General features: G+C 43.1%; 1 protein-coding gene across 1 annotated transcript in view; it reads left to right on the plus strand.

Annotated features, from left to right (window-relative positions):
• Positions 1–13,451, plus strand: part of LOC101861145 (UPF0415 protein C7orf25 homolog) — a gene marked incomplete at its 5' end in the record, with an annotated part of 32,832 nt that overhangs the window by 5,417 nt on the left and 13,964 nt on the right. The window contains 3 exon segments of the mRNA XM_005104773.2: positions 1,401–1,495; positions 10,689–11,575; positions 12,207–12,436. Of these exon segments, the coding sequence (XP_005104830.2) occupies positions 1,401–1,495; positions 10,689–11,575; positions 12,207–12,436 (1,212 nt within the window).

Consider the following 13,451-nt stretch of genomic DNA (forward strand, 5'->3'; position numbering starts at 1 on the left):
AACGGGAAATTTTTTCTGTTAAATATTTTCCTTTCACCTCCTTTTCTGCTTTCTAACCATGTTCTAACGTCGGCTTTCATCTCCACTTTCTGCCCTGCTCCCCTCCATGTCCTTTGACCCCTCCTCTGGGCTCGTGGCTCTTTCTGCAGCCTTTCTACAGCTACTCCTTGGCTCCTCCTTACTGCTGTCTCTCAGCCACACCTATTCTTCTCGGATAAGGGCTAAAAATCTAGGAGGTCCCGAGTGCAAGCTACGCACGTTAAAGATCCTTTGGTGGTCCAAAATCGATAAAAGTAGGCTTCGGCCGCCACCCGTGCAAAATTCAAAAACCCTTCCAACTGAAAAATAATGTTCGATGTGCCCCGCACGCTAATATGACCCCGTGCAGTTGCGAGCGCCGTAAACCCCCCCCCCCCCCCCAAAAAAAAAAGTCTCCCAGTTTCACAAACATGTCGTCTCCTGGAACCGCAAACATCAATTCCCCCGATTTCGTTCACGTTCAATCTCTTAGTTTTACTAACGTGAGGTCCCCTGTTTTGAGATCTTCTTCGAATAACGACCCAGACTATCCATTAAAAATATTGCTGGTATATTAGATGGCAGATCAAAGCAGGGATTAGCCCATAATGCTAGAAATTTAAAGTCATTCCAAGTTACGTCTACATTCTCTTTCTTCAATGATGGAGTTGAACATGGGTCTTTTAAAACAGGAGTGGGTTTTTTCTTTATCTGATAAGATGCTCAACTACAGTTCAGGTGATCCTGGTTCAATTCCAAAGTCTGATCCCAGGTTGTTTGATATATTTTTAAGGCTGTCCGTCTTATCCTGTTACGAATGAGCATTACGGATATTCGCCTGGTCTATGTAAGCTTGAAAATAGCGTAACTTGAAGAATTCGTAACTCCTTTTCTCCCAAAGCGCTATCAAATGGAAATTTTGAACAGTTTAGGTTGCTCATCTGTGTTTGTGGGTTCTCTCTTTGATATTCCTGGCGGGGGCGGATGGAAGCTTATTCATCCAACAAACTATCTTATTTATTTTGTTTATTTACACCCCCCCCGTCCTAATTGAAGCTACGATTGCCAAAATATAGGCAAAGCAGATAGTTGCATTTTTCTGCTGCTTCATCGACGTACGATACCATTATAAGTTTAACAGTATGGACCAATTTCAGCTCAACCTCTGTTGTGGCGGTTGTTTGATTCTGGAATCCACTGAACGAACTAAAGAATATTATACCTCGGTTAATGTGGTAAGAGAGCATGCCATAAATCATGAAATCTTCGTAACTACTCATGACAAAATTAACAATAGTGCTCTTTGAGGAAATGTGTCGATGGTGGCGTATAACATGCACGGTTACAATTACATAAAAACACTCTTCCCTCTCTGTCCACAGGCCAAGGTCAATTCGGAGAGCGGGACCTGACAGTTCAAGCGGGAGAGTACCTCCAATGTGCTCACTCGCACCCGCACAACTTCACAACTCCTCAGGTTTGTATGCGCTTCTTCTGTTCTTTCAGTCTTCATTGTGTCGTACACTGCAGGCCGAGAAGTAAAACGTTAGTGTATGGGTTTTACGAAGAGGCAGGACTGAAAAATTTGACATTCTTTTCCGATAGGACCGAGCCAGAAGGGTTGAGAGCTTTGAAAACTCTACAAAACGGCCCAAGCCCTAGAACGTCCAGTCTGGGATTCGAACCAGAGCCATCCGCTCCGTAGTCCAGCATGATAGCAGCAGAGCTAACGCAGCGCCCCGGGCCGAAAGCAGGGAAACGGTTATACACTATGGAAAGCAATCGCGACATCAGTAATGTACCTCACAGTGTCTTAAAATAAGATAATGTGTAAACTTTATTGATCATCCAGGGAAATTTGGGTTTAACATACCAAAATATGTTAAGATTCATCCAAGCACCCATCACATCCAAACATAATGATGCGTCTCACATAACGATGCACAACTCGCTCTCACAAGCGCACACAAACAGTGTATCCGTGGGTTTCATTTCTCTCTCTTTCACATGGTCTTGTTTAGTTTTAGTAAGAGTTTTACGGCACTTGCAACACAGGAGGTCATATATTGCCGAAGATTTGAGGTGTTACAACAGAGTAACAAACACAAAAAAGAAGGAGGGGAGATCAGGATGATAGATGTTGGATATGAAAAAAGGGGCAAACCTCACAAGAGCACCCGCCAACCACCCTCTTGTGCACTGTACCCGATGTGTGTCAGCAAGACACTGTGAGAGAAATTACTTGCGCTTGCTTGCTTGCTTGCTCGTGCCAGCTCGTTATATCCTAAAGCGCTCTGTCGGTTATAGACCGTAGTGTGGGTTAACTCTTTTGGGACGTAACCGGCACATATTTGTCCGATCAGCAGAGAACCAAAGGCCACGTGGCGGCGCAGTTCCAAACATCATACACAAACCAGAAACTCGAATTTGAATTAGATCTATATTTCATAGCATGCATTTTGTTGCTTGCCTTTTTCAGTTCGGGTCAACAGAAATTTAAAAAAAATCTTTACAGATCTAAATAACGAAATTGGGTTTCTTTTTCAAGAGTACCCCAAAGCAGCGCGTCTTCAAATGTGTAAAATGGGTGTCCTCAATCACTTAATTTTTTCTTCTGCATCCTAAATATTCTTAGTGTTGAAAGGGAATTTATACCCACACCATCTTAGAGTCGATTTCCCGACAGGATCACGTCGTATGTGAGGGAGAGGGGGGGGGGTGGTGTAAAAGCTCCCCACACAACACGTCATGTAAAAAAGAAAAAACCAAGTGGAAAAAGACGTGCCCTTCGAGGACTCGGACTGCGATCACACACTTTCCAGTCCAGCATGATACCTCCTGAGCCGATGGTTTTCCACTTCTCGGCTCTTGTGGTTTGGGTCTAACATTTTGTTCCAACCGTCTTTTCGACCTTTTTTGAGTTTGTTGAAGACGTATTCAGTCTGAATGTTCCCTGTGGGCGAGCCGTGTCGTGTGTGTGTTTGGCACTGGGCGGGATTGTTTTTGTTTTTTTGGTAAGTGTTTTACGGCGCTCGCAACTGCATACGGCCATATGAGCGCGCGGGACACATTAAACATTTTCAGTCGGTAGGACATTTTGAATTTTGCCCAGGTGTCGGCCGAAGTCTACTCTTATCGATTTTGGACCACCAAGGGATCTTTAACGTGCGTAAGTTGCGGGACCTCCGAGATTTTTCTCCGTTATCTAAGAAAGCTAGATTTAAATATTATTTACCATAAGATCAGGGGTGTGGCTGAAAGACAGCAGTAAGAAGGAGCCAATGAGTAGCAGTAGAAAGGCTGCAGACAGAGTCATGAGCTGAGAGGAGAGGACAAAGGGGGAGAGCAGAAAGTGGAGAAGAAAGCAGACGACATAACCTGGTTAGAGAGCGGGAAAGGATTTGAAAGGAGAACATTTTAGGGAAGACAATTTTCTGTCGCCATCCGGATTCGAACCCGGGACTTATTAAATGAAAGGCGAACACCTTAACCTCGAAACCACGAGAACCCCCGCATTGGGTATGGCATGAGCGGTGAACAGAAGGAAGACGGAACGAGAGGGGGGAGAGAGAGAGAGAGAGAGAGAGAGAGAGAGAGAGAGAGAGAGAGAGAGAGAGAGAGAGAGAGAGAGAGGGAGGGGGGGGGAGAAAGAGAGAGGAGAAAAAGAGAGAGACAGACAGTCTGACAGACAGACTGACAGACAGACAGACAGACAGACAGACAGACAGACAGACAGACAGACAGTGTGAGAGGTGGAGAAAAGTGTGGGGATAGTGAGAGAATTAGTGGAAACCCTAGATGTTTGCTTGTTTGCAGAAGCCAATCTGTGCCCTGTTTCTGCTGCTGTTGTTGTATTGCAGTTAACGTCAGATGTAGTTTAATCATGATAGAAAGGCAAAAAACATTTTGTGAGTGCAGCTTTATGAGAACTCATAAAACATAAAGTGTATTAACTTAATGCTTTCGAGCGGAACGTATTCTGCTTGACCTATTGGACTCCCATATCAAAAAAATTTACAGCCCAATTATTGACCTTTTCTTTTAAATGTCAAAACTTTGTCTCTCTTTGTTTTTCCTCTTGCCGAACGACAACTTTGACTAACACTGGAAATTGAACAAAAGACTTCAATATAATAGACGTGCAATTTCCCAGCTTTGGGGTTCATTGATATTTATACGTCTGGTTTTTTAAATATTATTTTGCACTTAAACTGAAGGCTATCGTCATGAAGTTTCACATCTGAGACAGATATCGGTGATCATGGTTTGGTACTCATTTCCCTTCTTGATGCTCTAAAAAAAACTATGTTTCCCTGGTCTTAGCTCGTCTCGTAACCGTTAACGTTCTCTTTATATATATTGTTCTTGGTCTTCTCTACCTCCTTTAGCTTCTTTTTTTCCAATGAGATGTTCAAAGCCTTTATGTCTATTAATGGGTCCAAGAAACTGCATTTTGTTTCTTTCTATTTTTTTAACGTCCCTTTCGAGCTTCTTTCGGCACCATCCCATATTCCTCTTATGAAATTTTCGACAGTCACCTTAGAAATCATATTTCTGTTGCTTAAAAATTATTTTCACTATCTTTGATAATTATTCAGCATTCACAAAATATAGGGGGATTGACCACCCATAGCCTTTCAAACCTCTTGTTTTGGTTTTCATTGAGATGTTTTAGTTTAGTTTTAGTAAGGTTTTACGGCGCTTGCAACTGCATAAGGTCATATGAGCGCCAAGAGGTGGATGCCAACAGAGAAGTCCAAACGGGGAATCAGGCTTACTCTGTTCACCTCTGTAGCCTCAACAGCACATAATCTGCTTCGACTATCAAGGTACCCCGGAAATAGCAGTTCACTAGACAGTGACAAACATACAAAAGAAGTAGAGGTAAAATGACGATAGTTAGGATTGGGGGGGGGGGGGGGGGAAAGCAGCAGTTCCTCGTTATGTTGTTCCGGCAAAGTATAAGCATGACTTTTATACTCGTAAATCAGCCCATTTACAATTCTACTGTGCATAAAAGCATGTTAATAACCCCCCCCCCCCTTCCTTTTTTGGGAATGGCCTAAAGTCGACTTCAGACAGCAGCACTGCCCTGGCGTGGGGGATGATATGTTTCTAGGTTGTGGTTGTTTTTTTTAAGGATTCGATTCATTTTATAGCAACTGTCTTAGCTGTTGCAATTCTTTGTTACATTTTCGTACATCGGATGTTTGTATTTATATATATGTATGTATGTCCGTCTGTGGTCTAGTGGTTAGGCTACCGGATTCGCAATTGTCAGGTTATGGGTTCGTGTGTTCGAACCACAGACCTGTTGGATTTGTTTGATCTTTTTAGCTTTGCTGATATGATTAAAAGTAGGAGTTACCTTTTTTTAAAAAGATATTACCATGCATTTTGTCTTCTTCACATTTTAAAACAACCCTTTAGATTCACTTTTCGCCATATCAATATCAAGACGAATTAAAATTGAAGTTCACTTCATGAAATTGCAATTAAAACTGCTGTGTCTTGGTCGATGGAAAGAACTATCAGCTTCCTAGTTGTAATCACAAGATCACGTTTCTCTAACACCCACCCACAGGCCCGTGGTAGATTAATCTGTAAGTCTGAGGACAGCTGTTTGTATTGATATGAACTGGTGAGCTTGATATTATCTTCTACTCAAATGAATTGGCGAAAAAGACCGCTGCATCGAGAGTGATAGATGTTGTTTTTTCGGATAGAGGAGAGAGAAATCCCTTTGCACATTTGTTTGGTACAAGTTAAAAGTGAAGAATTGCTGGTCTTGGCATTTTCAAATATATTTGGCGGGTAAGTGTTTTACGGCGCTTGCAACTGCATAATGTCATATGAGCGCGCTGGATACATTAACCATTTTCAGTTGGTAGGAAATTTTGAAGCCTACTACGACCGAAGCCTACTCTTGTCGATTTTGGACCACCAAGGGATCTTTAACGTGCGCAACTTGCACTCAGGACGTCCGAGCTTTTTTGCCCTTATCCGAGAAGTTTAGATGTAGATCTTACCTACCATAAGATCTTTGTGTGGCTGAAACACAGCAGTAAGAAGGCGCCGAGGAGTAGCAGTAGAAAGGCTTCAGAAAGAATCAGGAACCCAGAGGAGATGATGAGGTGGGGACTGAAAGTGGAGACGAAAGCAGACGACAGAACATTGTTAGAGAGCAGGAAAGGGTGTAAAGGGAGAACATTTGAGAGAGTAATATTTTCCGTCGCTATCCAGATTCGACCCCGGGACCTATTGAATGAAAGCCGAACACCTTAACCTCTAGGCCACGACAGCCCCCTGCTGGTCTTGTACTCAATAAATAAACCTCAAAAGACTCGTTGCACCTCGTGGGTCTGAGGCTGTAACCTGTAACGGTGAGTCGCTCGGACATAATTTCTCTGCAGGGATTCTTGACCTTTCGTACACCATACCCCAGTTCCTCCAAGTATCACGTAAAACAGCATGACATTAGCTTAGATGTTACCGTGCTGGACTGTGATGTGGAATCGGGCAGAATCTTCAACAGGACGTATTTGTCTTTCGATTTTTATGGGTTTTCTTTCTTGTTTTTGTTTTTGTTATAGGTGGGGGCTCTTGTGATCTAAAGGTATAGTGTTTGCCTCTCATTCAATAGGTTCCGGGTTCAAAACCAGACGGCGATGGAAAACGTCCTTCTCTAAAATGTTCTCATTTCACCTCCTTCCCTGCTCTCTAATTAATTTCTGTCGTCTGCTGTCGTCTCCACTTTCTGCCCCCTCCCCTTTTCCCTCTCCTCTGGGCTTCTGACTCGTTATACTGCTTCTCCTGGCTCCTTCTTACTGCTGTCTTTCAGTCACACCCCTGACCTTAGAGTAGGTAAGATCGAACACCTAGCCTTCTAGGATAAGGATGCATAATGTAGGAGGTCCCGTGTATATGTTGCGCAAATTAAATGTCGCTTGGTGGTCCTAAAATCAATAAGAGTAGGCTTTGACCGCCACCAGGGCACTACATGTCATATGAGCGCGGGGGCACATTAAACGTTTTCAGTTGGTAGAAATTTTGTATTTTGCCCAGGTGGCGGCCGAAGCCTACTCGTATCGATTTTGGACACCCACGGGATCTTTAACGTGCGCAACTTGCCCTCCGAGTTTTTTCGCCCTTGTCCGAGAAGGCTAGGTGTAGATCTTTCCTACCAGACGATCAGGGGTGTGGCTGAAAGACAGCAGTAAGAAGGAGCCAAGGAGTAGCAGTAGAGAGGCTGTAGAAAGAATCAGGAGCCCAGTGGAAGGGGCAAAGGAGGTGATGGGGTGGGGGCAGAAAGTGGAGACAAAAGCAGACGACAGAACATTGCCAGAGAGCAGGAAAGGAGGTGAAAGCAAACAATTTTAGAGAAGACAATTTTTCTGTCGCTTCCCGGATTCGAACCCGGCACTTTTGGATGAGAGGCGAACACCTTGACTTCTTGGCCACGAGAGCTCGCTTGAGATTCGTGGTTGTGTTAATTGATCTGCTTTCTATTTATAACATCCCATTACACCCAGACTATCAACAAAAGATGTTCTAGACCCATTCACGCTTATACATAGCGCACTCACACATTCCTTCATTCATTCTCTTTCTCTCTCTCTCTCTTTCTCTCCCTCTCTCCCCCCCTCTCTCTCTTTCTCTATCTATCTATCTATCTATCTATCTATCTATCTATCTATCTATCTATCTATCTATCTATCTATCTGGCTCTCTCTTTCGCTCTCTCTCTCTCTTGCTCTCTCTCTCTCTCTCTCTCTCTCTTTCACAAAAACAAACACAAATACATGCACACACACACACACACACACACACACACACACACACACACACAAACACACACGCGCACGCACACACACGCACGCACACTCATGCACGCACACATACACCCTCATTCATATTCTTACGCACAGACTCACTCCCAGACATCCATACAGACGTAGAAACATTTGGGATGACAACCCCCCCCCCCCCGCCCCCAAAAAACAAAACCTAACCCAAACAAACAAACAAGAAACAACAGCAAAAAAACAATCCCCAACAACCCCCCCCCAAAAAAAAACAACAAAAAAACAACAACAACCCCCAAACCAAAACAAACCAAAACAAACAACCCCAAACAAGAACAATCAACAAACCAAACAAACTAAAGCAAAAGCAGACTACTGAGCATGTCAATTCGGAACCACTGACTCCGATGCCCATGTTATTCACTCATCTTTTTCCCAGTAAGGGTCTACTTGAGCCCTTCATTTGAAACGTAGGCTACTTGACCTACTACGCACATTTTGGGTCTCCATTCTCTGTGCAGCCAATGTAAGGGTAATCATGACGTCGAGCTGGAAAGACAGTTTTATACTTTTTTAAGAACGGTAGGCTGAAGTAGACCTTCACCCCGTTTCCTCTCCTGCATATTAAGTGATTTTAGAAAACACTGTGAACTTGTACAAACTATTGTGTCGAGCATTTGCATAGATTATAATAATGTACCTGGGATAACTTGTTCAACGTCGTGGGGTGGCAACATGGTAACTTGATATATTTATTGTTTGTTTATTCATTTGTTCGTTTTGTGTATTTATGACTGTTTATTTATTTAATCATTCATTTAATAATTTACGATTTTCTTGTTATTTTTGTTTTAAAGTTTTGTTCCTTAATTGTAACTCGTATATTTCGTCAAAGGAACTTTTTATGTATTGTAATGCAGTACATGGTCAAACTTGCCACAGGAAAAAAAACCTTGCCTAGCAACATAATATCGATATCGTTGTGTTCACTTTGGCAAACAACCAGATTTTTGTGAACTCGATACATGTACTTTCTTTCTCGATAGAAGTCAGAAAGTGATTACTCGTCGTCGCGAGAGCAACTAGCCTTGTTGGATAAGACACGAACCGTTACCCAGTTCCAGCCTCGCCCTCTGTTGACCTAGTCAACAAGAACCTTTTCCGTCCATATTCCATGCGCGACTAGGAGGGCAGGTTCAGGACTCTTTTCTTGATTAACCGAATTTTTCGGTGAAGGGTCCACTTACGACTACCCGACAACCCCAATTTGCGATTTCGTTTGCTGAAACAACACATTCACGGCCATAGATGCAGTCTACAACAATTAATGATGCCGTTCTTATTAATACATCACACACAAACTTTATTAGAAACCTTTTTAATTTGATGGAACTATTGGTTTAACGGTCACAATTTTACATGGACTTTGCTAAATACGCCCATCTCCCCCCCCCCTTTCAATCCCCATTCCCCCTTTGTCCTCCAGAACTTTTCACTCTTGAAACGATGTTATATATAAGCGTGTCTGAACGTGTGTCATTGACCCGACTCACAAGCCGAATACCCAGTTGTCCTCTTTTTTCACCCATTGAAATTATCCAGCTAATTGGATTATGAGACTTGAAACTTGGCCAGCTTTATCGATTGGTTTTGCAAGTTTTTTCCCCTCTTTGTTAGCTTTTAGTAGTGGCCTAATGGCAAAGTTCTGTGGAAATAAAGATTCTTACCTTTTATATAGAGATAAAAAAACGGTTACATAAGCAGCGGAATCCGTTCCCTTTCATAACTCTCAGTGATCCTTTTGGGCATGGGCTATCACGCTATTATACTTTATATTCGATGATAATATACCCCCCCCCCCAAAAAAAAAAAAAAAAAAAACAAGAAAAAAAAACCCAAAAACAAAACAAGACCCGAAGTGGGTGGTTGGCATGTGCTCTGGTGTGGTTTGTCCCTTCTTTCCTATCAAACGTCTATCGTCCTTATCTCTCCTCCTTCTTTTTTGTGTGTTTGTTGCTCTCTTGTAACACTTCTAATCTTCGGCACTTATATGACCTTATTCTGTTTCAAGTGCCATAAAACTTTTACTAAAGCTTAAAGTCAAACATCTATCTATCCGTCTAAAAACTCCTACTAAAACTATAATTTAAAAAACGAAAACGAGAAACAATACTTAATATTAAAATAGTAACACACTTAGAATCGAACTATCCTTATATGTACTGTCTGCCTATCTATTCGCCCATCCATCCATCCGTTCATCTACCCAACCATCCAATGTGTTTATTCGTCTGTCCATCCATCCATCAATCCATCCATTAATCTGTGGGTGGTTGGCGGGTGCTTTGGTGTGGTTTGCTCCTTCTCTCCTTTCAAACGTCTATCCTCTTTATCTCCCCTCCTTCTTTTTTATGTTTGTTTCTCCCTTGTAACACCTCTAATCTTCGGCACTTATATGACCTTATTCTGTTTCAAGTGCCATAAAATTTTTACTAAAGCTAAAAGTAAAACATCTATCTATCTATCTATCTATCTATCTATCTATCTATCTATCTATCTATCTATCACCTTTCACTCGCCGTCTTGTCCCTCTCTCTGCCACTAGGGCGGAGGCTCCGTTAGCTCAGTTGGCATCATGCAGGACTACGGAGTGGGTGGCTTTAGGTAGAATCCCAGACTGAGTGTTTTTAAACGCAATTCGTTTTGTGGCGTTTTCAAAATTGTCAGCAAATTTCTTTCGGTCCTATCGGAGACAGATGTTAACTTCTGAGGTCCTGCCTCTTAAATTATAATTTAATAATCTAATGGTGATGACATTGGCGTTAGACCCTCACTCACTTTGTTGTTTTACTTCTCCACCTCCAGGTCCACTTTGCCTTCTATAACAACGTGACAGAGCCAATGGCCGAGGCGCTCACTGACATGGGTGTCACCGTGTGGGGACGGCGTGTCCCTGTCAGGCCGGAACTGCAACAGAAACTGGCACTACACCTGGCTCACTTGGACGACGATGATGACGATGAAGAGGATTACGACCATAATGAAGACGACGACGACCACGAAGACGATGACGATGACAAAGACAACGACGACGAAGACAGAGAAGAAGAAGACGAAGAAGAGGACGAGGAGGATAGTGGTATCAACCCGCCCTACGAAACCGAACAGCTGTCGGCGGCTACATCTGGAAAGGAAAAGAACTTACCGAACCCCACTGGTGGGTGTATAGAGCCATGTGCTCGTACAGAATCAACACCGACTATTACGGATGATTCTCCGTGCCTCTTCGATATATGCCCGGAGAAATACGTTTTGGGAGGCACTATCTCTTCAGTTTATTGTGATGATATTGACGATATTAGAGAGCGTATATCAACAATGGTAGAAGACTCCGCCCCAAGCCACTCCGTTTCGACACCCGAGCACGCCCCATCAACGCAAGTCGATGGTGTGGAAGAGCCGTCCCCTGGACCGGTGGTCGCCCTTGGTGAATCACTTCTCGGGGGCAGTTCACCCAGCCTGCAAAAAAACTCTCGTGATTCGATTCCGCCCGAGTCTTCTCCCTTACCCGCCTGCACCATCGGGGATTTACGGCCTCTTACAGATGCCATTGTCACTTTATGTCCTTCCAGAAGCTCTGTTGGGGGCGGCTGTAGTGGTGGTGTTGCAGAACAACAACGTGGTATTTCCCAACAAGGAAGTGACAGCCAGCTGGGAAAGGTCAACATTGTCTTTCAGTGTCTAGTGGTTAGGTAAGAGTGGCTTGTGTTTATTTTTCCGTTTTCTGTCTGTCAGTTTGTCCGTCTGTCTGTCTGTATGTCTTTCTGTCTGCCTGTCTGTCTGTCTCTTCTGTCTGTCTGTCGGTCTGTCTCTTTCTATGTGCCTCTTTTTTTTCCTCTTTTTTCCTCTTCTGTACCACCATCTCTCTCTCTCTCTCTCTCTCTCTCTCTCTCTCTCTCTCTCTCTCTCTCTCTCTTCTTCTTCTCCTTCTCCTCCTCCTCCTCCTCCTCCTCCTCCTCCTCCTCCTCCTTCTTCTTCTTCTTCTTCTTCTTCTTCTTCTTCTTCTTCTTCTTCTTCTTCCTCCTCCTCCTCCTCCTCCTCCTCCTCCTCCTCCTCCTCCTCCTCCTCCTCCTCCTCCTCCTCCTCCTCCTCCTCTTCTTCTTCTTCTTCTTCTTCTTCTTCTTCTTCTTCTTCTTCTTCTTCTTCTTCTTCTTCTTCTTCTTCTTCTTCTCAAATTTGGCAAATGGTCTGTATGGAGCATATTAGACCAAGACGTCGGGGTCATTTTTCACCAAATATTATTGATAGTAAAAAAGAGGGGGGGGAGAGGGTAGAAATGCCCAATATAAAGGCAACAGGATGTTCTAATGTTTTGTTCCTCAGTCCCCCTGATTTCAGTCCGGGTCACTGCCCGTCCATGTCCCAGCCTCCCGTGAGCCAGGGTTTGACGACGGTCAGCAAGGTCAACCTGGACATCACGTGCATGATAGCTCTGGTGTCCGCACTCACGCATGGCGGATGCCACACAGAGTTCAGGGAGAAAGTATTACGTCGCCAGGCAGAGGAAGAAAGACGAGAACCGGTTCTACCAGCACTGCAAACCTTTCTGCAAGGTCAGTGAGATACGACATGTACTGTCTTTGGGCGCACCTTTAGCTCAGTTGGTATCATCGCGCACTACTGAGCAGATGGCTCTGGCTCGAATTTCCGACAGGGTTGTTCTGAACTTGGGGGTTTTTTTTGTGTGACTTTTTAAGCCCCCCCCCCCCTCCCATTCGGCTCTGTCCATGGCGTTCTTTACTTAGTAGAGTACGCTATGGCTCTGTCCTATCGGAGATGGACGTTAAATTTGGAGGTCTCGCCCAAATGACCCCACAGCGTTGAGAAGGGCGTCAAACATACAACGCAAATAGTACTTACTTTTTCTTTTTCTTCAAGTGCCATGTCTGAGACACATCGGTAGTCTTGCCTCGCCATAACTACTGATACGTAACGCATTTTAACTTTTAAAAGAATATATTATCTAGTGCTGTATTACTTTTATACAGTATTTTCACATCGTTTGTTAAACTTTAAGAGCTGTTAAAGTGTCATGGTAATTGATAGACGGTCATGGGAGACAGATAGATGTAAATAAGAGACCTTAAAATTGTTTCTATCGTGATGATTGAATGGCATGTAAAGTGGTAAGCGATTGGCACGTATAATGGTAAGTGAGAGACACGTATATTTGTAAAGGATATACGTGTGAAGTGGTAAGTGAATGACTTGGTAGGTTTAAAGAATAGACATTTATATTGTTTGGTGATAGTATACATTTAAAATGGTAAGTGATATAGCTTTATACTAATAGTGGCCAGTGATAGACACGTGTAATGGTAGTGATAAACATTTAATAGTTGTAAGAGATATACACGTAGAGTGGCAAGGGATATGCTTTTTTAGTGGTAAATGATAGACTGGTGTTGTGGTACATAATTAACATTTATGTAAGAAATAAACATGTATAGTGATACGTGATAGATATTAAATGACTGTGGCAGTGGGTAGACATGCATATTTAGTGGTAGGTGGATGATAGTATAGTGTTAAGTGAATTGTGTATGTAAATACATGGATATATATATA

This window comes from Aplysia californica, unplaced genomic scaffold (genome assembly GCF_000002075.1).
Source record: "Aplysia californica isolate F4 #8 unplaced genomic scaffold, AplCal3.0 scaffold00435, whole genome shotgun sequence".
In the NCBI taxonomy this organism is placed as follows: Eukaryota; Metazoa; Mollusca; class Gastropoda; order Aplysiida; family Aplysiidae; genus Aplysia; species Aplysia californica.